The sequence below is a fragment of the Manis pentadactyla genome, chromosome 3 (genome assembly GCF_030020395.1).
Source record: "Manis pentadactyla isolate mManPen7 chromosome 3, mManPen7.hap1, whole genome shotgun sequence".
Lineage (NCBI taxonomy): Eukaryota > Metazoa > Chordata > Mammalia > Pholidota > Manidae > Manis > Manis pentadactyla.
In genome coordinates, this window is record NC_080021.1 from 189,336,974 (window position 1) to 189,363,284 (window position 26,311).

The window sequence follows — 26,311 nt, forward strand, 5'->3', positions numbered from 1 at the left end:
TCCAGGGCCCTCAGCAAGACTTGCCCTGGAGGCAACAAGAAGCCCCAGGAAGGGCCCAGGCTGGGAGCCTGGAGCCTGGACTCGGGCCTCTCTCTGCCATTCAATTGTGTGTGACCTTGGGCAGGCCCCCTCCCTTCAGTGGGTCTCAGTTTCCTTCCTTGTTATTAGAAGTGTAGTCTCCTGACCCCGATTCCACCTGCAGAGCCTAGCCAGAGCCCCTTGGGCCTGGCTCCAGCTGAGCCTCACTCAGCCTCACTCCACATGGAAACAAACCTGAAAGTGACGGCAGTGAAGACAGTGGGATGGAGGAAAGTGAAGGCTTTTGCTTGTTAGGACCATTGATGAGTTTTAGGGACAGACTGGTGACTAGCTCTTGTCACTGAAAAGGCATTTTTATGTAAAAGGAAAGTTTGCCATTTGACTCTGATCTTATTTGTTTATCCAAGAACAGCTGTGGTCTGAGGCAGGCTCTGGGCTCAGTACTGGAGAGCAGAGGCCGAGTGACTCACGGCCCTTGTCCACTGGACCTCATGGCCTAGAGGTGAGGGATGGGGATGAAGAAAGGACTCAGATCTTCCCCAGGTCAAGTGCTCACCACAGTGCTGTGTGTGCCTGGACTGGGCTCTGTGAAGGGTCTGGAAGGATGGGGAGGGTAAGGGGATTCCAGGAGGGAAGGAATGGCATGTGCAAATGCAGGGAGGCCTGGGGCTCTGGGCGCATAGGGAGAAGGGGAGAAGGGCAGTATGGATGATGGACAGGGTTCTCTTGGGGGGCTGGGGGAGACGCAAGGGCAGTGCTGGGGACTTGGCTGTGGAGCCAGGAGGACAATGAGAAGCTGCTGAGGGTGAAGAGTAGATGACATGACCAGACCTGAGCTCAGAGACATCTGGCATCTTTTGCAAGATGGAGAGAATGTCAGAGTGCGGACAGAGAAGTCGTGGCATTGGCCTAGGGCCTGGGCAGATTTGACAGCTAGAGAAGGAAGGAGTACAGCCTGGAAGTATTCCAGGGAAGAGACAGCACAGCCTGGGGACTGGCTGGGTGCCCGGGAGGATGGAAGCACCATGGGTAGCCTGTTTAAGGGACAGTGGGCCCCAAGTGATCCCTCTTCTCCCCCTTCTCCAAGGCAGACACTTCTCCAGTTGGCCTAATAACTCTTTCCCAGCTCTTTCTGTTTCATGCTCTTCCCTTATTCTTGATACCTACTGAGGTCAGGCTTCCCTCCACTCAGCCCAGCCTACTGCAAGGGGCTCCCAAGAGGTCAATGCCTCTGGTTCACCCACCCACTGCTGGGTAGGATAATGTTTGAAGAATACCCCTGGGTGGTCCTGAAGCTCTTCAGATAGATGAAAAATGTAAGTGGCTGTTAAAAACAGTTATTCCTTTTGACCCACTAATACTATTTCTGTGACTCTATATTAAAGAAATATTGGAAATATGTTATGTAGAAACAAAGTTCATTTCTAATAGTAAAAATCTAGAAACAGTTGTAATACTCATCATAAGGAATCAAGTGGTATGTAAATATGGAATGAACTCCCCCCACAATGATGGTTATGAATGTGGGAAAATACAAAGGACAAAAAGTTAGTGATAAAAGGCAAACTATAAAATGATGTGTTCTATAATTACAGCTCTTCCTGAAAAGGTATCACTGCCTAACCATTAAAAAAAGAAGACTAGCAAGAAACACATAAAAATATTTAGTTTTCAGTAAAAAATGAAACAAAGCATTAGGGATTGTTTTTTGGGTGGCAGGACTATGTGGGATTTCTGAAAAAGATCTGGTAACTTATCTGCATTTTCCAAACTTTCTGTAATGTGAATTGTGTTCCTAAAAAGACAACTCATAAAACTTGCAGAAAGTGGAGGAAATCCAGTCCCCTGGTGAGAGGGCCAGAGCCAGAGGCTGGGGCCATTACCTTTGGCACAAACACCAGGCAGAGTGTGATGGTGCTGCAGAAGATGATGACCAGTGCCACGATGCAGAACTGCACATTGGGCTGGTCCCGGGTCAGGAAGGAGACAGCCGCCCCGATGATGCACATTATGCCCACATTGTAGACGCTCATCCCGATGTATTTGCTGTCATTGAGTGCAGGGATGCTGACATTGCGTGTCTCCCAAGCTAAGAAACAACCAAACAGCTGCAGTGGGGAACAGAAAGGAGAGATGGTCATTATCAAGTGGTTGGCCCGTGCTTGCTGCCTGGGAAGCTCTGAATGGAGGGTTACTCAGCAAGTGGGGCCTGGGGGCACGGAAGCTGGGGGTTCTGCTGTTGGCCAGGTCTTCTGAATGTCACCATCTGTCTCCACTTGTGGCCCTGGGCTGAGTCCCGCCCAGGAAAAGCAGACTGGTGGTGTTAGAGCTGTCTGGTTCCCCTTTACTTCCACCTCTGGTTCACACACACACCCCTAGGAGGCCAAGGTGGGGTGGAACTTCAGATATGATCTTGACCACCTCCCATTCCTCTATAAAGAACATGGAGGCCCAGAAAGGAGGAAGGGGTTTGCCCAAAGCCACACAGCAATATGGTGACAAAAGTGGACTAAGTCTCCAGAAGTTCAGTTCAAGCTTTTAAAAAGGCAGAGCCCCTGTGTCTGGAACTTGTATTTCCCCCAGTGCACATAGCCACCTGGAATAGAGACTACATTTCCTATCTGTCCTTGAAGCTGGGTTTTAGACAGTGCCATGTAGGTGGAAGTGTTGTGTACAGGTTCTCGGAAGCATCTATAAAGGGAAAGGGTCTTTTTTCCCCTGCTTCCTAATAGATGGAGTGGAATGTGATGGGTGGAGCCTAAGCAGCCATCTTAGACCACAAAGTCATCTTAGACCACAGTGTGGAAGCTGTATGATGAAGATGGGGAGCCACAAGGTGCAAGAAGGTGAAATTCTGGGAGCCCCCATGTACCAGCCCTAGACTTCTTACCTGAGAGGGATATTAATATATCTTTAACTACTTTTATTTTGGGTTTTCTGTCACTTGCAGCTCTACTCCCAAACAATACATTTCAACAGAAATGGACCTCATCACTGTAGCTCAGGGCATCTGACAGTCGCACAAGCCATTTTAACATCTCACCGAAGGCCGATGTTTTTAAGTTTGATTTAGTTTGGCAGCACAATGCTGAGTGGTAGGAGGGTGGCTAGCACAAGGCTGGAGGATCTGGAATCTGCTATCCACCAGCTGTGTGACTTTGGGCAAGTTACTTTACCTCTCAGGACCTCAGTTTCAGTATCTGTGAAGTGGGAACAATAACAATACCTATCTTACAAGGTTTCAATCTGGATGAAATGAGAAGATGGATGTGAAAGCTTTTTGTAAACTGCAATGTCCTGTACAAAAGTAAGTTAAAAGCACTCTTGTAATTGGTGTTACTTTATACAGCCACAGTTGTTTCCCTCTCCTTTTCTCTATGTGTGTTATCTTGCTGACTGATTTTTTAAAAAATTCTTTTTAAAATGGGGAACCAGAAGCCCAGGAAGCCAGTACTAGTCAAAGGAAGGAAACCAATGGCTGTTAGAAGCCTGCTTTGTGCTGGTTCCTTTGAGTGTGACCCCCTTCAGCCCCACAGTGACCATGCCGACGAGGCGTGGCAGTCCACATCTTCCAGGGGAAGAAGCGGGGGCTGGGTGAGGCCCAGTGGTCTGCCCAGGGTCCCATGGCAGTGAATGTCAGGGCTGGATGGGTGCCCAGGACACCTCTCTGACAGGGGGCCAGTGTCCCTCCTCTCTGCCACACTGCTAGTGGACCACCAAACCGTCAGTCTTAGAATGTGGCCAAGTCTGAGGACCTGGTAGTTGGCTGCAAATCTCTGAAGACTGTCAGGAGGAAACAGGGAGGAACTTGTTTTTAGACCTTCAAGAAGTAGAATAAAGGTTCATGAGCACAAGTGACATGGAGGCAGATTTCAGCTGAGGATAAGGAAGAACTTTCTAGAAGAGCAACCCATCTGTAGTGGGTTAATTGGTGGCCCTAAAAGATAATGTCTGCATCCTAATCCATGGAAACTGTGACTATGACCTTATTAGGAAAAAGTCTTTGCATATAATCAAGGATCTTGAGATGGATCATCCTGGATTATCCAGGTGGGCTCTAAATCAAATGACAAGTATCCTAATAAGAGACACACAGAGGAGAGACTTGGAAAGAAGAAACGGCCCGGTGAAGGCGGAGATAGAGATTGGAGTAATGCAGCCACAGGCCAAGAAATGCCTGGAGCCATCAGATGCTGGAAGAGGCAGGGAAGCATCTCGAGAGCCTTCGGAGAGAGGACATCTCTGCCTCGGGTTCAGACTTCTAGCCTCCAGGACTATGAGAGAATACATTTCTGTTGTTTTAAGCCACCAGCTTGTCGTAATTTGTTTCTGTTGCCACAGGAAATACACCATCCACGGATGCACATGTAGCTTTGAAGGGCGTGAGCTCCCCAGCACTGGAGGGAAAGAAGCAGGGAGGGAGACCACTTGCTGGGGATGCTTGGGTGGGCTGGGGTGCTGAAGAATGGCAGCGGAGTGGGCTGACAGGGCTGGGCATGCTCTTGCCAGCCCTGCGATTCTGTGGTTTCAGAGCAGAAGGGGCTGCTAGGTGGGATTTTAGTCATAAATCCCTTGCACCAGGAGGGCTAGGGACAGTTCCTTGCATATACTACAAACAGTGGAGCATTTGCGCTTCCAAATACAGCTTTTATTATGATCTGGCTGAAGTGGATTAGCTTCACTGGGAGAGAGTCTTCTCCAGCCAGTACTGGAAGTAGGTGGGGAAGATAATGAATGGTTGAAAGCATTACAGATAAATCCAATATGGTGCATCCAGTCAATCAGATGCACCATAATCTAATTTCAATCTATTCACCAAGGGCCAGGGGAACACCAGTGATCAATGCCACACACCTCCTGTGACAGGGAGAGCCTTCCTTTGCAGGGACTCCATCACATCTGTGGACACTGCTCTGTTATACAAAATCCTTCTTTATGTGGACATGAGGGCTGCCTTCTGGTAACTGCCGCTGACGATGGTTCCACCCTTCATCTCTACCACCTGCCTCTGACGGCTCTGGTGATCGTGTCCCTGAGTGTGTCCTTCTGCAAGCCCAGGACCCTTCGCCAATCCTCTAGCTCCCATTTCCACTCTGGGACACCTTCAGGGCCATTACCTTGTGGGACCCAGATTGCAGTCTAGTGGTCCTCAAAGGACCTTTATGAAAACCAGAAGAGGTCCCAACTAATATGAAGTTGGGGGGCAATCTTTGTCTAGGGTTCCCTAACATATGCTCTTCAGGTGTGGCCCCTCGAAGGACACAGGATCAATCTCTAACTTCTCTAAAGTAGCAAGTAAAGATGCATTTGAGCAGCACAGGAAATTCCAATTTATTTGCCCTTTTTGGAGAAGGCTTCCTTCTTTGCCTCTAAGTGGAGGCTTCACAAAGACAGATGGTGAATTAACTTTCCTGTGGAAAGATCAGAGAGGGATTTAAGTGGAGGCACGGTTTGAGAAAGAAGGTTCAAGGGTCATCTTGGAATAAGGTGGCCGGGGGCAGGGTGGTGGTGGTGGCTGCCCTTTCAAGTCCTTCCTAACTGACATTCTACACCTGGGTGAGGGGGGCTTGGTAAGAGATCTTTGATTTTAACAGATGAGTGGGGTGCAGAGAGTACTGGATTCAGAGATTGGAGGTTACCTTAACCTCTCTGAGCTTCTCTTTCCTCATCTAAAAAATGGGAATGATTCCACTCACCTCCCACAGATATAGAGAGGATCCAGTGAAATGTGGGATATGAACATATGCTGGATGTCAACAGACTGCCATTCTGGGAGCAATAGAGCGGCAGCTGTGAGGCACACTCACAAGTTTTGGGGTTAGTCCTTACGATCTTGACTCTGCTACTTACAAGCTGAGTGACATTGGGTAAACAGCCTCAGCGTGTTCATCAGTGAAATGAGACATTAGCTGTACCTTTCTCATAGGGTTGTTGTGGGAACAGAGAGAACACAAGGCAGACACCAGGCCTGGCATAGAGTAAGTGCTTGGTCCTGGGGGCTCTGCTTATTTTTAGGTTGATGGAGGCACCTGGGGGAGAGAGCTCTGCCAGAGAAGCACACCCCCAGCTCTGCCTCCTGCTTCATACCTACCATGAGAAGCCCCTTGTAGGCGTAGACGATGCCGAGCCAGATGGTCATGTGGGTGTTCTCACAGTGCTCCAGGAGAGGGCGGATGGAGATGTCCCGGCCTGCTGGGTCCGGCTGTGTAAAGAGAAAACACAAACCCAGGGATGGCACTGGGTACCCTTTGTGCAGCCAGGTCTCTGTCTGACAGCCTGTTACCCTTGCAGGAGCCACAGCCAGTGGCACGGTCCAGGGAACTTTTTGGACCCCACCTCTGTGTTCCCACGGGGCTTCCTTCTGTTTGTTGGTCATGCTTCGGCCCTGCATACCAGTTACCTGCATTCTTCAACCTTTTCTAACTTGAGTCAGAGCTCCTGAGGGCAGGGAGCGGTCACTCCTGTGCCCCTAGTACCTAGTGCAAGACAGCCCAGAGCAGCATCTGTAATCTTTATTGAGAGTGGGGGTGGCAATGAAGGGCAAAGTTATGTCAGGAGGCCTTTAGGTGTCTCTGGGATTAATTCAGGTAACTGGAGATACCCACTAGTGGGGTCAAGAATGGGGCCTGCCAAGCCCTTCTAAAGTGACCCTCTTGCCCACCAGTCCCATTGAGGGAGCAGTGGTGGCCGCCATGTTATGTACCTCATGACCTTCCTGGGCCAGGGTTGATTGGACAAGGGATGGGCACCTGACTCCAGACAGCCAATCCAGACGCTGGTCAGAGACCTATGCAGTTTCCCAGAACACAGTGCCCTTGCTAAAGAGGAGTGATAGAGAGGATCCTACCCAAGCACATTACCTCTCAGGAATTTGAACTGGGAAACTCTGGAAGAGAATCAGCCAGATGATGGCAAGAGGAGAACAACACCCAGAGAATGAAAAAAATATATACTGTACACGTATTTTTCCGGAGCCATTTGAGATATCCTGACCCTACATCCCTAAATATTTAGCATTTGTTTCCTAAGAACAAGGAGATTGTCTTACATCATCAGATATACTTTTCAAATTTTGCCAGTTGGCCTAATAATGTCCTTCAAGGCAATTGTGGTTTTTTCAAAGCAGAATCCAATCCAGGACTATGTATTCAATTTACTTGTTATTATGTCTTTAATCTCAATTCCTCAGCCTACTTTGGTCTTTCATGTCATTGGTATTTCTGAGGAACCCAGTTCAGTTATTTTGTAGAATGTCCCTCAATTTGAGTTTGTCTGAATGTGTTTTCATGATTAGATTCAAGTTATGCCTTCTTGGCAGGAATCCTACATAAATGATGTTCTTGCCTCCTTGCTGCTGCACATCAGAGGCACTTAATGGCACTTTGTCCCATTATTGGTGATGTTAACTGTGATCATTTGGTTCAGGTGATGTGTGCCAGATCTCTCCACTTCAAAGGTAGCATTTCCCTTTGTGATTAATAAACAATCTGTGGGAGATACTTTGAGACTGTGTGAGTATCCTGTTCCCAGGTTTCAGCATCCACTGGTGATTCCTGAGTCACATTAGTTTGGTGGCTGTAAAATGATGATTTTCTAACTCCATCACTTCATTTAAATACTTCACATTCTAATGTAAACAAGGTCTTTCCTTTCCTCCCATGTGTTTATGTATGTCAGTATGGACTTAAGTGTTCCTTTTTTAATTCAGTGTTTTATAAACTGTTACTATCATTATTCATTTTGATGCCCAAATCAAAATGGAAAACCCCTTCACGCTGCCATCTGTGTTATTTCAATATATCCCCAGAATTTTCTGGAGCATTTTCCTAATTCTTGGTACAAGATGTTCCAGGTTTTCCTTATACATTCTATGCCCCAGCCTTGGAATCAGCCATTTCTCCAATGGTTCTTTTTGGTGGAGAATATCTATCTATCTATCTATCTATCTATCTATCTATCTATCTATCTATCTATCTATCTATCATCTATCTATCATCATCTATCTTCTATTTATCCATCCACCCATCTACCATCATTTTATCTATCTCTGTCTCTCTACCATCTATTTATAGATAGAATAGATAAAATCCATCAACACAGGGGTCTTGCTTGCTTCCTCCTATTTCATATTTGCATCTTTCCTCTGTCACCAGTGAGAACCCTGGTTTCCAAAAACATCAAAATGTCACATTGCCTCAATCTTATAATAAACACAAAATAGTTCCAGAATTGCTACATCCACACACTATCAACAATAAATTTACTGAGTAAAGTTGAATATTTCTTTGTGAATCTGTTTGCCTTTAGAACAGACCCCACTGAGGATATCTCATCCAAGAACTGTGTTCAGGACTGAGCTGTCCTGTTGCGGACCAGGGTAAAGTCAGATGCCTGAGGGGAGGGGTAGGCATCTGCAGGGTTGATCACCAGGAAGAAGGAGCACATTGGTGGGATCCAGGGATGTGGAAGCCAGGCCTTAGGCAGGTGGGGATGGAAACATTGTTTCTTTTGGCCCTGCTCTCTAGCCTGGCCTTTGAGGCAGGAAATGGGGAAATAAGTTGGGGAAAGATAGTGTTCCCACACGAAAGTATGAGGAGTTGGGAGAGGTGGGGCCTGTGGACTCAAGCCATTTTGTAATCAGATGATGATCTGTATGCTCTGTATGAATTGTATGCTCTCTCTGATGCTCAAATCTGATGAATTGTATGCTCTCTCAGGCTTGATTTCCCTTTTGCTGTCTCAAGCCACAGAAAACCTTAGCTCAGCCTCTTTGGTTCTATGTAGGCTGGAGTGCTAGAGGCATAGGTCCCCTGAGGCAGTGGCAGCAGTGGGCATAGTGAGAGACACTCCAAGGGAAGGGGATCTCCTGGAACCACAGTTAAGAGTTGCCAGGGCTAGAGATCCCCCTGCTGCCCCCCACCACTGCTACACACCCAGGAATTGGTTAGATTCCATTAAGGGTAAAGGGGTTCCCTGATGTTCTTTCACTATTTAATCGAGGAGACTGAGAAAGGACTGTGTCCCAAAGTCAACAGTGACTTAGTCACAGAACTTGGGTCTCTCCAATGTGTGACGACCAAGTAGACATCAGGATGCAGAAGCACAGACTTGTCACGGTCATGCCCTGATAGCAAATCCGTTAATGACGTTAGTGTCTGATGGTGATGATGATGATAACAATTTGTGATGGACTCCTAGAGTCTCTGTGTAGAGAGGACTGATTCTATCACACACATTGTTCAAGTTACGGAAACTCTATTGATGGGAACGGTTGTCTGGCTTATATAGCCCCAGTGACGGCCTCCTCACTCCCATTTTTGGTGCGATGGCGGCACATTTCTTTTATTGAACCAGAACCTTCTCCTCCCGTACTTCCACCCACTGGTCCTGGTCTTTCCTCTGGGACTCCCAGAATAATCCCAAGCTCTTACCTTGAGTCTGCACACCCTTCCTCAGGAGGGAAAGAGGGGCAGTGAAGGTATACATCACCCTTCCACACAGGTCGCCCAGCCTGCCTGAGTTTACCGTTGATCCACAGGCCTATAATTGAGCTCAACACTTCAGGTGGTGCTGAGCAAGTCCGCCTGTCCCCCTGCTGCAGATCTCCTTGGCTTTCTAAATAACTGCCTTCCACTAGTGATCCATATGTTCCCTTATGGTTGGCTAAGACCCCGTCAGGTAGTTCTCACTGAACTGCTGCCAACACTGTCTTCTTCCTTCTGCAGCTGACAGTCCAGCCTGTTACTTTTTACCTTATTAGTAGCCTTCCCCCATACCTCCCCATCCTGGCCTGCTCTGACCCCTTCGAATCCTGAAATCCTAATTCTTACATCTTGTCTTTAAGTCTTCCACCCATTCCAATAAGCTTAAGCACAGCCTTGGCTGCAGGAGGGAGGGCAGCAAAAACCCAAGGGCCAGTCAAGAGTTCAGAGAAGTCGGTGGTTCTGAGGGTGGGCAGTGCTGCTTCTAACCCCATCTCCTCAGTACATGGGCACTGACCCCGAAAAGTCACAATATCCTGGTCATTACATTGCCCTCACACAGCCCTGTGTCCATGCACACTGGACATGGATCAGTGTGGGAGGGGTCGGGGGTGGTTTTAGGAGTGATGAAGTTCATATGCTTATGAGACTGGGGGATGGGGGTCTACATAAAGTCAAGTGACCCCTTACTGAATTTCAAAGCTACCTGTAAGAGCCATGCCTCTGCTTGTCTGATCCATCTTGATCATACCAGGGACTGGGATTCAGAGGGGGTGGGGCAGTCACACACCGGGATAGAGGTGCCTGATGATGAATCAGGAGGGGATGGTGGAGGGCGGAGGGAAAGGGGCCACCACCGGAGCACTTACTTGGAGTTATTGTCGTGCACCGAAACGCCGCTAGGGGGCACCAAAGACCTGCACTGAGGGTCCCGTCTGGAGGCAGTGGATCACCTTCTACTGGGGACACTGAGCTGCTTCTGTGGCTCACTGGGGCTGCAAGTGGCGAAGCATCAGAAGCATCTCGCGCTATTCTAGAAGCCACCCCACTGGCTTTAAACGAGGCCAGATTTCCAGGCAGCACGGAGGACAGGCCCTTACCCCCTTTCCAGACAGCTGGGTGGGGAATGTGGGGAGGTAAGGGAGGTGCGGGACTCTTTGGGAAAGAGGGGCTGGAGGGCCCAGGCCTTACCTGGCCACTGTGTTCACACTGTGCACAATGTGGTGTGCCATGCAGCTTAGGGCCAGTGAGCACAGGGCCCTGACCTCTGCATAAGTCAGGCTGGGATCTCACATCAGAGTCTGAGCCAGGATTTCAGGCCCACTTCTCTGTTAATATTGTGGACTACAGCATTTTCACTGGCCCAAGAATGTTTCCCTTGCTCTGGATGACTGGCCTACAAGAACTTTCAAACTGCATTTTTCTTTTCTTTATTTTTCTTCCTTACTCATTGCTTACCTGGGCAATTACCTAAGTAATCATTCATACATTCATTCATTCATTCAATACATAACTCAAGCACTACCATTTGCCAGGTATTGTTCTAGGCATGTGGGAGTGCAGCAGTATGGATCTTCCATTCCAGTAAGATCAGGATGACTCCATGAGAGGCAACCTCAGACAGAGGGTAGGTAGACTTCCCACAATCACAGCAGACCTGAGAATACCACGGGCTGCTTGTCATGAGTAACAACAATGCGCGTAGTTGCTAAGCTGTGAGCTGTACACATGTTATCTTGTCAAAGCCTCCCAAGAATCCAATGAGATGTTGTATCCATTTTACAGATGAAGAAACTGAGGCACAGGGAGGTTAAGTAACTCCAAACCCCCAGCTACTGTCAGAGTTGGATTCAAACCCAGGTCTGTCTGACTCCCAAACTGGTGTTCTTTCCTCCCTCACCAGGTGCTTTCCCCAGCCTGCCCTGCCTCCCACAAGCCTCATGTCAAATTCCAAAGAGACAGTGGGTCTAAGCCTGCTTTATAAACTGAGAGGTGCTGCTTGTGGGAGGAATGACTTAATTGTAAAACACTCAATAGAGGCCTCCCCTGAAGCCTCCGGAGCTTTGAAGACTGTGCTTTGGTGCTGCAATCTGAATTCAAGCTGATAAAGTGCTCTTCCTGCCTGACAGGGTTCAGTGCCCAGCAGCGAGGCCATGCCTGTCTGTGATGGTCAGAGGCTGAAAGTGCTCACATCTGACTCCTGGTCTAACCGCTGCTCAGCAGGAGGCAGTGCAGAAGCTGCCCAGTAAAGCCTCCCCCATCTGTGCAGCAAAAGGAGAGCAGCTGGCCCGAGAGTCCCTCTGCATAATGCAGCTACTCACAATGTAGGTCAGTGGCCTCTGCAAACATCCTGTTTTGTCAGGTCACACAAATGGACAGACAAGCATGGGTTGAGGTATTGGTCCTGAAAGGTCAAAGACTTGCTGGCTTACCTTGGGCAGGTCCCCACCCTTTTCTACACCTCAGGTTCCATTTGCAAAGTGAGCCCATGGGTTAATTTATAGTGTAGTTCATGTGAGCCTGAATATTGGAGGGATAACTCTATTTGTCCTTTACTTCATGACTGTTTGTCTTACATTCACTCATTCCGAATCGACTCAGTACTTTTCATGTGCCTTCTGTGTGCCACGCACTCTGCTTAATGCTGGGGTCCGGGCACACGAGAGCGAGAGGATGCTTGCCTTCTTGGAGTGTGTGTTCCGGTGGAGGACAAACCCCATGGGTGGAGAAACCCCACGGTGCCGCTGTGGACACAGCTGGCCTAAGTGCTCCTGAAGAGAAGGACACGGTACTTGGAGGGGTGCTGATAGGGGAGTGTACATCAGATGGTAGTCTGGGAAGGCTTTTCTGATGGTGACATTTACTCTGTAACCTGAATGATGAGAAAGACCAGCCATGTAAGAACTTGGAGAAGAGCATTCCTGGCTCTTAAAGGACCTTAAAAGGCAAAGGCTTTAGCATGTTTTAGGAATTGGTGTGGCTGGAAGGTGGTAAGTGAGGCTCACTTGATGATACTACTCAGGAAACTTGTTAAAATGCAATTTGGGTCAGTAGGTCTTGGTGGGGCCCAGATGCCGCATTTGTAAGCAGCCCCTAGGTGACAATGATGGTGTTGGTCCAGGGACCCACGTTCGGGCAGCAAGGCCTTAACTGATCTGAAACAATGGGTGACATTTGTTCCTCTGCTTAGATCTGTGGGTTAGCATGTCAATTCCCTTTGTCACTCACATGGCACTGACACAGTGACAACTTAGCACAAAGGCAGACTTGACTTGGCCTGTCTGTGTGTTCTGACCTGGACCGGACTCTGGGTGGGGCTTCAGGTCTGGGCAGGGAGGGTGGGGAGTGTGGGTGGTGGGCACGAAGGGGACCTCAAGCTTCACCTGTGATCACAGGGCTCCTGGCTTTGGAGCCTTGGACTTTATTCCGCCACTGCTGTGGGTGGCCTGGCTTCCCAAGCCCCGCCTGGCCGGGGCCTCATGGAAGGATGTGCCTTCCTCCTTCTGACCAGCTCCCAGGAGCTGACTCTTGGAACTTTCTCCCTGGGGCCATTCCTGCCTCTTCTTCTTTTTTTTATTTTAATTTCAAAGTTGATTTTGAAATACACGGTAAAATTGGTTTTTCTATGGGGTAAGTATTTGTGTGTATATAAATGTGAGTTTGAGTGTGTGTGGTTGGGAGAAGTCTGACCTTTCTGGGCTGCATTTTAAAGTCTTGAGATGTTTCTCTTTCCCTGGGAAGGCAGGTGAACTGACACTGCCTTTTGCCAGGGAGATTGAGGGTTCCTATTAAGGAAGCCTGGCAGGAAGGGGAAAGTGCGCTGGTTCAGGTCCCAGGCCCACTCCTTGCCAGCTGTGTGACTCTGAGCACATCTCCAAACCTTTTGGAGCCATGATTCGCTCATCTGCAGACTCCCAGGGATGGCAAGATGATCAAGGGGGTGACCGGTGTGTTTAGCAGGCTTCAGAGACTGGAAAGCTGCATCATCTGTGTGAACCGACATCACTATCTCCGAATGCAGAGCCACAGAGTGCTGGAGCTGGGAGGAACCTTCCGGATCCCTCTGGGGCCGGACTGCTTATCTCAGCAGCAGCAGCCCCACACCTCTGAGGCAACAAAGCTAGAAGCTCTCAATTCAAGGTAAGAATTTCTTTTTAGAATGTTTGATTACGAGTCTGGATGAATTTTTTCAGAATCCCAGATTGGAAGGGACCTGTGAGATACCCACCAGGGCTTCTCTGCCGGGGCATCTCTGGCTTTTTTTCTTTGGAAGGGATGTGATTCTCTGTTGTGAGGCACTGTCCTATTCAGGCAGAGTACTCAGAACCCCAGCACGCTGGGCACCACATGCCAGGAGTGTCCTCTAATCACTGTGACAGGCACAATCTCCCCTTTTCCAAACACTAAGGGGATTTATGAACTCGTCCAATCCCTCTTTTTACAGATGGAGAAACTGAGGCCCAGAAAAGGACTCACAGCAAGCATGTGAGTGGAGTCGCAGACCCTGTTCTGACCCTGTCTCATGCCTTATGCACTGGACTGTGCTGACGGTTAGCACGGGAAGAGTTGGCTTGTGACTGCTCGCCAGCCAGCATCTACGGGAATCTACCACTCGGGTTCTGGGCACTACCGTGTCGGTCCCCTAGAGCTGGCCTGAGGGCCATCCTCTGGGTGTTGTGCTTACCCGTCCGCTGGTGCTGACACCCGTGCTCAGGTACACCTGGAACAGCATCCAGAGCAGCGGCCCAGAGCCCCTTGCCGGATACCCTGGCCACAGCTTCGTTGAGTCCTGCTCTGAGGAGGGGAGATGAGGTACCAGAGGTGGCCAGGACCTGGCTGAGGGGGGCGAGGAGCTTGGGCTCAGCGTGAAGATACCAGTGGTCCTGTGAGACCCCTGTCTCCTATTCAGAGAAGCATTCTTGAGTTTGATCTTGGAACCTAGCAGGAAATTCTGTGGTTGTATCAGGGTCATAGCTGGAGTGGGGAGCGTCTTAGGGAAGTTGAGGGCTGGTAAGTGCAGTCATAGGTCCTAGCCCTTTGCAGTCCATAAATGCTGCAGTCTGGTGAAGGAGCCAGGAATTTTATACCCGTGCTACAGGAAACAGGCTTAGGGAGGACAAGAGGCTTGCTGAAGGTGACACAGGAAGTCAGAGACAAAGCCAAGCCAGACCTCTTTCCTGCAGAGTAGGTGGGGGCATCTCTGCTGCTTCTGTCATTCCCTGTGGCCTGGCTCAGTTCCTCAGGGGTGCCCCTGTTCTCCCTGGGCCAGTATCTGAGGCCTCTGGGCAGCCTGGAGCCAGACCTGCTCCCAGGTACTGCCAATGAACACAGAGCCAAGAGGTGCTTGATCACAGGGATGTTTCAGGAGGCCCACTGTGAACAGGCAGTGGCACCACTGTGTCCTGGGTATGAGCTTCAGGGTCTGCAGAGCCCGCCTGGCACGAGGGTGGTAGCATCATGTGCTTTTCAGCCGGCCTGACCATGCTGGGTAGTGAGAGACCAGTGCCCACACACGCACGTCCCTGGATGAAACCATGACCCAGTGCCTGCAAACAGGGAAGGCCCTCCACACACCCTCAAGAGAGAGTCACCAGGGCCCAGTTGGGCAACAGGGTGGGGAGTCTTTCCTAGCTTTAGAGCAGAGAGAAATCTGTGGGTCTTGGTCCATAGATGTGTTTTACTTGATCTACATTGTATTTAAAATTTTTAGACTTCACCATCAGTATTTAAAATGCAGGTGATTTCACATGAACACCCAGACTCCCAGCTTTCAAAATGAGACACTTGGCAGCCCGTGGCCTGCCTCTGTGTGGAGCTGATCATGAGCTGGGGGCTGTTTGTCGCATGTCCCCAGTCCTTGTTCCAGAATCAGGCAGATGCTCAGAGGGCTTTTAATTCTCAGGATATTTTTGAAGTGAGCGTGACAACTGCTCTTTCCTAGGTTGGTAAAATAACTGGGGAGAGACTAGGCAGTGATGGAAAATAGTAGCTGTGAGTGGGGACGGCACCCGGCTGTACTTCAGTGTTGTTGAAATGCTGCTGTCTTAGCAGCTGGACAAGAATTCCCTTCAGGGAAAGCCACTGCTTAGGTGCCTGCTCTGGGAATGTGAGTGCCATGGGCACCCAGTGTTCAGAGGAGGCCACACGCATTGCAGGAGCAAGGAGATGATCTGCTTGCTCTTAAGAGAGGAGGGAGGAACAAATCAGGAGGGAGGCAGGGAGGAAGGGAGCTGGAGAGGCCACATGTGCCTTCCCTGGAGAAATGCTTGGCGGGCAAGAGGGGAGTGCTGGTGAGCCTGCACGGGGCCAGAGACATGCCCTGCAGTGGCGTCCTGGGGATGAGCGGCCTGTCTGTGAGCCAGGAACGGCGGTGCCTGCAGGGGAGGCTGGGAAAGAGCATGACTAGGAGGCTCAGGACATCCCCGGGCTTCCCTTTCTTGGGGGTTTGAGGCAATTTTTCCTGGATCTCAAGGACCACAAGGTCCCAGCTGACACTGTAATATGTAGAAATATGGGTAACTATTCACCTGGTCACCTGACTTTTGTAGAAGCAGTGCCATGGAGTGGAAAGGTCTGCTGGCCAATTGGGGTAAGCAAGCCCTGTCCCTTCTGAGGGCTTCAAGTGCCAACATTTGGTGATTCTGCCATGGCAACACCGGGTGGGAAGCAGGGTTGGCTGCCCAGGGCCCAGCTGGTCTCCAATCTGGGTGCCAGGACCCCTCATGTGCTGACCTGGGTGGGGGAGGGGGCAGAAGTCCACAGGACAGCATTTCCCAGGCTGCGTGTGGGAGCCACCTGTGGCTGAGTCCCCTCTGCTCTGAGAGCAGGACATGCTTTCCCCTCGCACACCTGGGACCAGCCTGACCCCCACACAGGAGAGGCCGAGGGCCCATGGCAGGGCCTCAAGGCTGTGGGGGCCCTGACCTGGGCGGGCAGGGGATGAGCAGAACAATAAAAGGAGAGCAGAGAGACCGAAGGGGCTGCAGAGAAGGGAGATCGGTGTCCCTCAGACAGTGACACGCAACAGTGATGGCTGAGATGTTGTACATTAAACGCTGAGAATAAACAAAAACCCGAGCTTCGCAAGTCATTGGGTTTGTGCCTAGCCTACTGGAAGATGATGGGGGGAGGACAAAGCCCACGCATGTGTGCTCCATCCATCTCCTCCTCTGCTCTGCACTTCTGCCCCCCACCCCTGCCCACAGCCAGGTCTAAAACTCTTCCCTGGGGTTCCTGTTTCTCAAGATGTTTGCCCCCTTCCCTTGCCCTTCAGTCAAGCTGTCTGGAAAAGGTGTCTCTGCCCCTCCCCCTCCCTTCTGTACCTCCGGCCGCTCACCCCCAAAGTCCTGCAGCGGCCCTTGGAGTGCCCCGGCCGGCTGGTGGCCAAGGGCAGAGGGCCCTCTTTAGTCCTCTGCTCCCTGGCGCCGTCCATCTCCATCTCCCCTGCCGGGCCTCTCATCTTCCTCTGCTCGCCCTTCCTCCTGTGCCGCAGCGCTCTGGGGGGCAGCCCTTTCCTCATGTTCTGCACTCTCCAGCCTCACCTTTGCCAGCCTGAACTGTTCACTTCCCCCCTTAAACCTGCCCTTCCTCCCTGGTTTGCTAGCCCAGAGCACAGCCCCGCTGCCCACCCAGGTGAGACCAGAACCCAGGCATCCTTTCACCCCTTCTCATTCCTTTGTGCCCACCCTGGCCCCACCTCAGACCTTCACCAGCTTCTCAGGCTGCTGACTTACGATCCCAGCACTGTGACCCTCTGTGATGCGGCTCCAAGTATCTGTGTGGCCTTGACGCTCATCACCAGCCTCATCCATGGCCGGGCCCTGTGGTCTCCTCCTGGCCCTTTCCTGCGTCTCCCAGTCCTGGGATGCCCTTCCTTCACACCACCGTGTAAACTACACCCGTTCCTCCGTCTTGGAAATCTTCCTGGGTGCTCTCACCCCAAGTCCTCCCCTCCGAGGCCCCCTGTCCTCCAGCCTGTCTTTGGGGGGGTGCCGTTGCCTGGAGTTGGGGATATCTGTGTCACTTTCCCCTCCTCCTCTTCCTCCACCCTACCTCCACCCCCAACTGCTCACTCTGTGCCAGGTTCTGGGCCAAGTGTGCCTTGTACGCTGTTCATTTCATCCAGTCACCACAGGGGTGAGCTCTAGCACCACCCCCATTTTAGGGGACTTTAAATGAGGCTCAGAGTGTGACATGACCAAGGTTACACAGGCATTAAGTGATGGAGCTGGGACTTGAACCCAGGTCTGCCTACCTCCCCAGACCTTTGCTTTAGACCACAACACAGAACTACCCAAAGGTGTGCCCTGGTCACTGGTGTGCCAGCAGTGGGTTCCAGGGGTCCCAAGATAATGCTTTCCTCTGCCTCAGGGCACATGGGGGCCAGGCACCTCCAGCCTCACTCCCTCTGTGGTCACGTGGTGCTGCGCTGACAGTATTTTCTATGTGAGAAGGATGGGAAGCCCCACCCTAAGTGAGACTCAGTACTGACCCCGAGCAACCCTGTAATTCCCAGCCAGGCCTGGGATTGCCCGCAACCCCCTACCAATCGGGCCTCTAGGCCAGCACCCCTCAGGCTAAAGGGCCTCTTTGTGGGTCACTTGCCCCCGGCCTGGAGTGAGATCCGTGGCTCAGAATTGAGTGGAGCTCCCAGAGCCCTGTCCAAGCGGCCCAGCCCCAGTCCTTGGCCGGGCTGCCGTCTCCTCCCCAGATCTCAAGGGAGCCCTGCTGGCCCTGCTGGCCCTGGCCTGGCCATGCAGATGAGGTGTCTCTTGTCACCCTCTGACAGGGGTCAGTGCTGACGCAGTGCATGACCCCCCCAGAGGCTCACTGCCACTCCCTGCTGTCAAGCCCAAGCCTCACACGGTGTGAGCGGGAGGTGACAGACCACTGTGTGAAGATGCTCTCAACCAGGAAGCTGGTGCCTGTGGGATCCAGGACAGCTCTTCTACTCGACCACTGATGTGTGTGTGCACTCAGCTTTCCGGCTTTCTGGGCTGTTAGTTCTCCTCAGGGCCCTAGGAGTTTAGAAGGGCCATCAGCCTCCTTCCCACTTCATACAGAACACCGAGCCCTGGGGGACACAGCAAGAAATCTGAGCACCTGGCGCTTGAGCCTCGTATCCACACTCCGAGCCCAGGACCCTTTCTGTTGTGTTCATGCTCCTCCCTGAAACCCTGGCTAATTCTGGGAGCCCCAGCTCATCAAGGAGAAAGGAAGGAGGTCAGATGAGCTTCAAGTTCCTTCTTCTGCTCCCTACTGTGTCTCAGATTTTACAGGTTATCCCCGGCTAAAAGGCAGCAGGATGACACCCAGTGCCCTGGTGGAAGACAGCTGCAGGCCTTGCCTCTGCATGACAGTTCCGGCCCCAGGACTGTTACATGCTCATTCTAAGCCCCAGATTCTTCTCTGAGGAATGCTGGAGTCACCTGCTTTGAGGGTTGTTCGGAGCATCTAGCAAGAAGCACTGAGACAAAAGACTACAAAGCCCAGACACACACCTGCCCCAGGGTAATGCGGGCATGAACAATGCAGCCATTTCATTTTCCTGTTATCATTCAGAGACGTAAGAGGGTTGGGAGCCCCCAAAGTGCAATGTTGCAAAGACTGTTCCAAAATAGGATGTAATTGGTGTTGCTTCACTGCTGGCCATGCGTGGGGATCCCTGGACAGCAACAGGCCCTCAGAGAATGGGCATGCTCCCTTCTTTGCTCTGCAATAGGGCTCATTTTCCTGGGCCTGTTTCTTTCTCCCCTGCCAGAGCTTTCTCCTTTGTACCACTGATGGAATTTCTAGTGTGAACATAATGCTCCAATTCATTACAACTTCAAGGCTGTTCTGAACTTGTTTCACACATACCCATTAGCAAGAATACATGTATATGTATATATAAGTCTTCTGAGATTGCAGTATTCTAGTTCATGGAATCACGCCACTTTTGGGCTAGAAGAGACTCAAGTGTCTCTTTTCACTTCTCTTAGTGTGCATTCCCTGCCAAGGGCTCATGCAACCTTTCTTTGCACACTTCTCTGCTGATGAGACACTCACATACTATCTCCTAAAGAAGACTAATTCATTTTGGGATAAGTCAGACTAAAATATGGACAATCATCTTTATCCAGGACAGAAATTTAGATCCCTAGACCTTCCCCTACTAGTCCTAGGCTCTGCCTTCTGGGGCCTTGCAGGTCGTGGCTCCTCCCCTGGCTCCAGGACAGCCCCTCTGACACTTAGAGACCACGGTTGCGGCCCTCAGGCTTCTCTTTGGTGGGTTGATGTCAACCCTTCCTTATGCTTTCCCCATCCTGATCACCCTCCATCTTGTCACTATCTCCAAGGGTCCAGGGTGCATGAGATCGCAAGTCTCCAAGGGGATCCTTTAGGGCAAGAGCGTGTCCCTTCTCCAGCCCTAGAGCCCTGTTCAATTGGGGCTGGGCCCTGAGCCTGCACTGGTTTCTTGGCAGCCAACCCACACCGTGGAGCTTGGCAGTCCACGTGGCCATTATCTGTGTTTAAGAAAATACTGTTGCTTGGAACAGCCCCACCGCCACCCCCCACCCACCCATCTGGTGTTCCTCAGAGATCTAAGGAACAATACATTCTGTGATGCAGAAGCCCTGAGAGTTCGCTCTGCTGTCCAGGAGAAATGCACTGGTCACCTCCTTATCATCCTTCATGCCACTTCAGAGTCCCCTTTTCTATGTAGGATGTGCTGCCTGGTGTCCAATCCCAAGAGTAGGCCTCCAAAGGCTACTGGTAGGTGGCTGTGATGACTGTACCGAAAACAATCACAAAGACCCAAATGAGGAAGTGGGCAGTCTAGAGACCAGATCTGTTGGGGGCATAAGAACAGGACTGTAGATTTAAGGAGGGTTGAAGTAGTATGTTTTTCCTGTGAACCAAAGAATGTCACACAACTTTGTTACAGCAAAAAGTAAACATATATCACCTCTAACATTAACTTAGCATTTTTCACATATAACAGTCCCATGCAAGATAGGACAGGAAGTTTTTAGCCCTATTTTACAGATGGGGAAACTGAGGCTCAGAATGGTTAGGTGGACTGATCAAAGGGAATGAAGGAGTGTCAGAGACTGCCACACCCCTGATATCCACCCACTCACCCACAGTTCCCAGTCCCTTTACAGTTAGGTGCGGGGTCACATGACTAATTCAGGCAATGGGCTATGGGTGGAAGTGACATCTGACCCTTCTGGGCTGAAGCCTAGAAGAGCTGTTGTAAGATCTATGTGCTGCAATGCTGCTTGGGCCAGGGGCCCAGATCCTTGAGCTGCCTCATGGAAAACTGTTGCCTGGAGACTACCTCGATTCACAGATGGACTTTGTGAGTGAGAAATAGACCCTCCCGGCCTAGCCTGACTAATACGGAAGGGCCATCTCATCTGTTACTATGTTAGCATGTGTCAGGCACCATGTTAAAGACTTGCACATGTCACCTCATGCAATTCTTGAAGCTATCCCGTGAGAAATGGGGTGTTCTTCCTCCTTACTGCATTTGAAGATGGAGACACAGATGTGAAGCTGCTTGCCGAGGGTCACAGAGCCACCAGCATGGACCTGGAACCTGCAGCTGGGTCTGTCTGATTGGAAAGCTTCAGTGAACTCTGGGGATTTGCACAAACTGGATGGCTATTGTGTTCCAACACCCCGTCGGGCTAAATGCTTCCTTTGGGGATGGAAGATTGCACAGATTGCTTTTCTCATTCAGATTTTATGCCTGAGTAAAATCCTTGTGCTATGATTTATTACAGCAACATTGGTTTTCCAATTTTAAGATGACAATGCAGCTTGAGATAAAATGGAAAGAAAACACTGAAACATTTGAAACCTTTGGTTTAGATCCTTATTAAATCTTGTTTGCATTGTTCAGGGCCTGCTTCATTTTTTCCTCCTGACGCCAGTCTCCCTTATTCTGATCGATTGCCCAGCCACCTTTCTAAAACAGTTTCAGCGCACTTGCCCCTGCTCAGAAGCATGAAGGCGACTTGTTGCCTCCAGCAGCACTAAATGATATTCCTCATAATATGTAAATGTCCATATGCTCCAGGACAAAAGGGTTCCATGGCCAAAGATGTTTTGGAAATGCTCATTAATTTTTTTATTATTAAAAATTAAAGTTTTTAGTTAAAAGTAATAATAATAAGCTGCAGGACTTTCCAGAGCCTTCAACATGCTAAAGCCCATTTTACATTTCCAAGAGGCAGATACAGAGTTTCTGGGATTTCTTAAACTATGCAATACCCCCATTCCCTTTTACTTTGGGACACCGGTGGGATTAGTACTCTATGTCATCTACTTTGGGAGGATGTTGGCTTTTAGGATAAAATCTGACATTCTCAGTTGAACATTCAAGTCCTCTAGGATCTGGTCCCTGGTCACCCTCATCTCATCCCACAAACCCTTGTCTCCACCTATCTCAGGGTTCAACTCCCTTCCTTCCACAAACATATTACTATGTATCCTATCACTCAATGCTAGGTTGTGGGGTTCTCTGAGCTGTGACCCACAGAGAAAACAGGGCTTGAGGAACAATGTCAGAAACTTAACACAATTCAGCCTCTATTTGGGAGAATGTTAAAAACACTCTAATAGTGACGTGGCTAAGATGAAAATGGCAATGATGACCACGAGACTAATTGAAAGCCATGTGTTTACTGAGGCTTCAAGAATCCTTTTTAGAAATAGGAACTGGGCCCGCATATGCCAATGAACAAGGCAAAATAGGGGCTCTTTGGAAACAAAAAGCCCCAAGATATGCTGGGCAGAAGCAAAGATATCAATGTTCAAAATAAGGTAATTAACATGCACAGGAAATGCAAACTCTGCCAGGAGGCTGACAGGAGGGGGGGATGAGGAAAGAATGAGCAGTGTAGCAGGGAAGGGAAAGTTTTGCATTTTCTTTTTGTCACAGACCCCCAAAATATTCTGTGAGTAATAAATAGTCCTTGACACACTGCAAAAATACCAGTGAGGCTGGGCTAGAATTTGCTGTAGACCCTCTCCCTGGAAAAATAAACAGATCGATCAATCAATGAGCCATCCATTCTCTGAGAATATGGGTGAATGTGTTTAGTCTAGGATGGGAGACCCACACCCGGTGGTATAGTCAATGGCAAAATGGTTAAAGATGCCAGCCCTGGGGCCAGACTGCCTGGAGCTCTACTCCCAGCTCTGCCACTTACAAATGTTGGGACTTTGCAGTAACTATTTAACCTCATAGTTGCCTCTGTGAGCTGTGCCTAAATGTAGTACCTGCCTCAGAGGATTGCGAATTTAGTGGACTGGTCTGTAAAGCCCCTAGGCCAGTGTGTGGTCAAAGGGAATGGCTCAGTCAGGGTCAAGGGTCAGCTGTTACCATTAACACCCCCCCCCCACCTTGCTAATCTGCCCAAGGAAAAGCTCTCTGATAACATAAAAGTTCAGAAAACATTCCAAAGCATTCGTTAAGAAAGGCAGACCAAACTCGCATTCCCTCCCATCATTTCTCCTGTGTCTGGTTCCCGTGGCATTCAGAGGAAGAGCAGAAAGGTAAGAAACAGGCATCCTGGCGCTGCTTTAAACTGGCACATTATCCTCAGTCACATATCAGCTTTGGGACTTCAAGTAAATCTGTGCCTCAGTCTCCCCATTAGGGAAATGAAGAGTCTGTTCAGGTGATTTCTTAGGTCATTTCAAGCTCTGAAATTCTGAGTCAACACTAGACTCACAGCCAGCATTGATCATAAAGAGAGCAAAGACAGCCCTCCCTGGAGGCTCCTCCTCCTTTACCTCCTCCCCTTTGGCCACCTTCCAGCTCTATTCCTGGCACTGGGGGCCCCCTGGGCCCTTAGGCTGGAAGCCGCGGGGTCATCCTGTTGCCAAGCCTCCCTCACCGTGCCCGCCTGCCTGGAGCTCTGTGCTTGGGCCTCTCTGCCTGTCTCACCGGCGGGACACCTCGGCCCCACCCCCAGGGCTCGTGCCCTCACTGTGCCACCTCCCCAGCCTGTCCCCAGATTTGAGTCTGCTCCCCTCACTCCCACTTTTCTCCTTTGCTCAAATTTTCATAAAAACGCTTTTTTGAACATACAGAAAAGCTGAATAGAACAGCAAACACTTGTGCACTCTCCTCCAGGAGTCAACAATCGCTGACCATTTTGCCTCATCTGCGCTCTTTACACACACACACACACACACACACACACACACACACACACACACACACACACACACACACACACACACACACACACACACACACACACACACACACACACACACACACACACACACACACACACACACACACACACACACACACACACACTTCTTCCCCAAACCATTTGAATGTAAAATTCAGATTCCATGATGCTTCAGCATGAATGAGTACATTGCCCTACATAACCACAGTGTTACCATACATAAGAAAAGTAACAGTAATGCTGTTAACCAGAGTGAACTGTGATAAAGAGCTCACCATGTTGTTCTGCTGCTGCAATTCCTCTGATGGCTCCCAGGTGCCTCCAGGTTAAAGACTAAGCTCTCTACAGCCCTGTACCTACTTTCCATCCCAACGCAGCAGATCCAGCTGATTCTTGAACTCTTCCCTAGACATACCCTACACTTTCCTGCCCAAGGATTTTCATCTGCCTGGAATGCCATTGCCTTTAATATCCATTTCTTGATGTTTTGCCCTTTATTTAAAGTTTGGCTAAAATTAAATGTTGTCAAAGAAAGCTTCTAAGGTCTTTCTAGCTGAAAGGATCTTTCTTATCACATCTACACAATATGTAGGAGGCTTAGTGTGATGGCGTATTTCATACATGTAGGAAGGCAGAGACATAAGAATTACAGAGCAATAGAGCTGACCCCTGATCAAACTGTGCCTGAGCTCCACATGACCTCTGGACCTTTCCAGGATGCCTATACATACTCTCAATACTGCGTATTTCAATTTGAAAATATCCTAATGTATACTATATCCTTAATGGATATTATAGGGATTAGGGCTGACAATCATTTTCTAAAGCTGTGAATCAACAGTAGAAGAATATAATGCATGATGCTCCAGTTGGATTGGACACTTCCTGTTCCTCAAGAGCACTTCCCCTTCTTCCTACCCACTTTGGAATGCCCTTCATCTGGAATGTTCCTGTACAGCTTTTCCTATCTTTTTAAAAAAATTGAGATAAAATTCACATACTAAATTCGCCATTTTAATTCTTTTTGAATGTATAATCAGTAGTTGTTAGTATATTGACAGTGTTGTTCAATCATTATTACTGTTTCTTAATAATTTTCATCACCCCAAAAAGAAACTGTGTACTTGTTAAACAGTTACTCTCATCCTTTCTCCTAGTCCCTAATCTACTTTCTGTCTCTGTGGATTTGCCTATTCTGGACATTTATATAGACAGAATCATACAGTGTGTGGTCTTTTAGCTCCTGGCTTCTTTCACTGAATGTAAGGTTTTCAAGGCCCATCGATGTTGTGGGGTATATTACAACTCATTCCTGTTTATGACGGAATAATATGTTCTTGTCTGGATAGACATATTTTATTCATTCATCAGTTGATGGATGCTTGCATTGTTTCCCTCTTTCTGCTGTTATGCATCATGGTGCTATTATCATTCATGTACACATTTCCATTTCTCTTGGGTATTTACCTAGGAGCGGAATTGCCCGGTCACATGGTAACTGTTTAACTTTTTGAGGAACTGCCAGACTGTTTCACACAGCTCCTCTTTTCTTAATTATCCAAATCCTAGTTGTTCTTTCAAGATTTGGGGGGAAAAGTCCCCTCTCTCCTTTTTTTGGGTGAAGCATTTCTGAAGGAAGGATGATTAGCCATCTCTGTAATCCCATAGGGCTGGGGGCTGAGCTATTCCAGCCATTACCACCTAAAATCATCAATTAACATATCTGTCCCTCTCGACAGGGAGAGCCCTGAGAGCAGGGGCTGCACCTTACCCGTTGCTATGGCTCCAGCATCTGGTACATTGTGGTGCCCAGCAAAGGTGGGTTTGATGAATGAATGGCACTTGTCTCTTTAGTTGCCTCATGGTGCAGAAGCGCTTCAGAAGGGCTTCATAATAGGGCAGGCTGTGCTGGGAGCCTTCAGGATGGGGAGGGGAAAGCACGTGGGTGGGGCAGTGGGTGCAGATGTGTGAGAAGGTGCCATGGAGGAGTGGGACAGTGCATATATGGGTGCATTTTGAGCACACATGGCTTAAATTCATAGACTACCTTGGAATGAGCCAAATGAGATTGATTCACTGAGGCATGCCTAGAATGGGGAAGCAAGGACAATAAAATGTGGACACAAGGGCAGTTAGGACACCTGTTCACCTCAGTTGCTAGTGCTAGAGAGAATGACAGCAACAGGCTTCACTCTGAGGTTGCGCCGTGCTACTTATGAAGCAATTTCCCTTCCATTATTTCATTTTTGGCAATGTTGTATGGAGCACCCAGGGGGCCTGGCTTCATGCCTCTGAGCCCCACTTGCTACCTTTGTGGTCCAGAGCCCATCACTTGGCTCCATGCGCCACCAGGTGCTCACCTGCAAAACAGGAGCAGAACTCTCCCTGCTCAGGAATAAATGAGTGGACTTGAGTGAAAGTGCTTTGGAAGGTGCAGATCGGCACATGCAGCAGCACTGTATCTCAGGACCTCCGTGGGTGGGTAGTTAGTAATTTCCTTCTGGAGTCAGAGCGTCCTGATTCAGGAATGGGAACAGAAGTCACAGTGATTGAACTTATGTGTGTCAAGCTCAGTCCTGGGCACTCGAACAT

General features: G+C 49.5%; 1 protein-coding gene and 1 long non-coding RNA gene across 2 annotated transcripts in view; one reads left to right on the forward strand and one right to left on the reverse strand.

Annotated features, from left to right (window-relative positions):
• Positions 1 to 15,489, forward strand: part of LOC118913944 (uncharacterized) — a 34,876-nt gene extending 19,387 nt beyond the window's left edge. Inside the window, exons 2-3 of the long non-coding RNA XR_005025419.2 lie at positions 13,482 to 13,661; positions 13,966 to 15,489. This is a non-coding gene — a long non-coding RNA (uncharacterized LOC118913944). The remainder of the gene's footprint in view (positions 1 to 13,481; positions 13,662 to 13,965) is intronic.
• Positions 1 to 26,311, reverse strand: part of GABBR2 (gamma-aminobutyric acid type B receptor subunit 2) — a 338,133-nt gene that overhangs the window by 12,615 nt on the left and 299,207 nt on the right. The window contains exons 14-15 of the mRNA XM_036888312.2: positions 6,131 to 6,241; positions 1,923 to 2,147 (exon numbers count right to left, since the gene is read on the reverse strand). Coding sequence (XP_036744207.1) covers positions 1,923 to 2,147; positions 6,131 to 6,241 — 336 coding nt within the window. The remainder of the gene's footprint in view (positions 1 to 1,922; positions 2,148 to 6,130; positions 6,242 to 26,311) is intronic.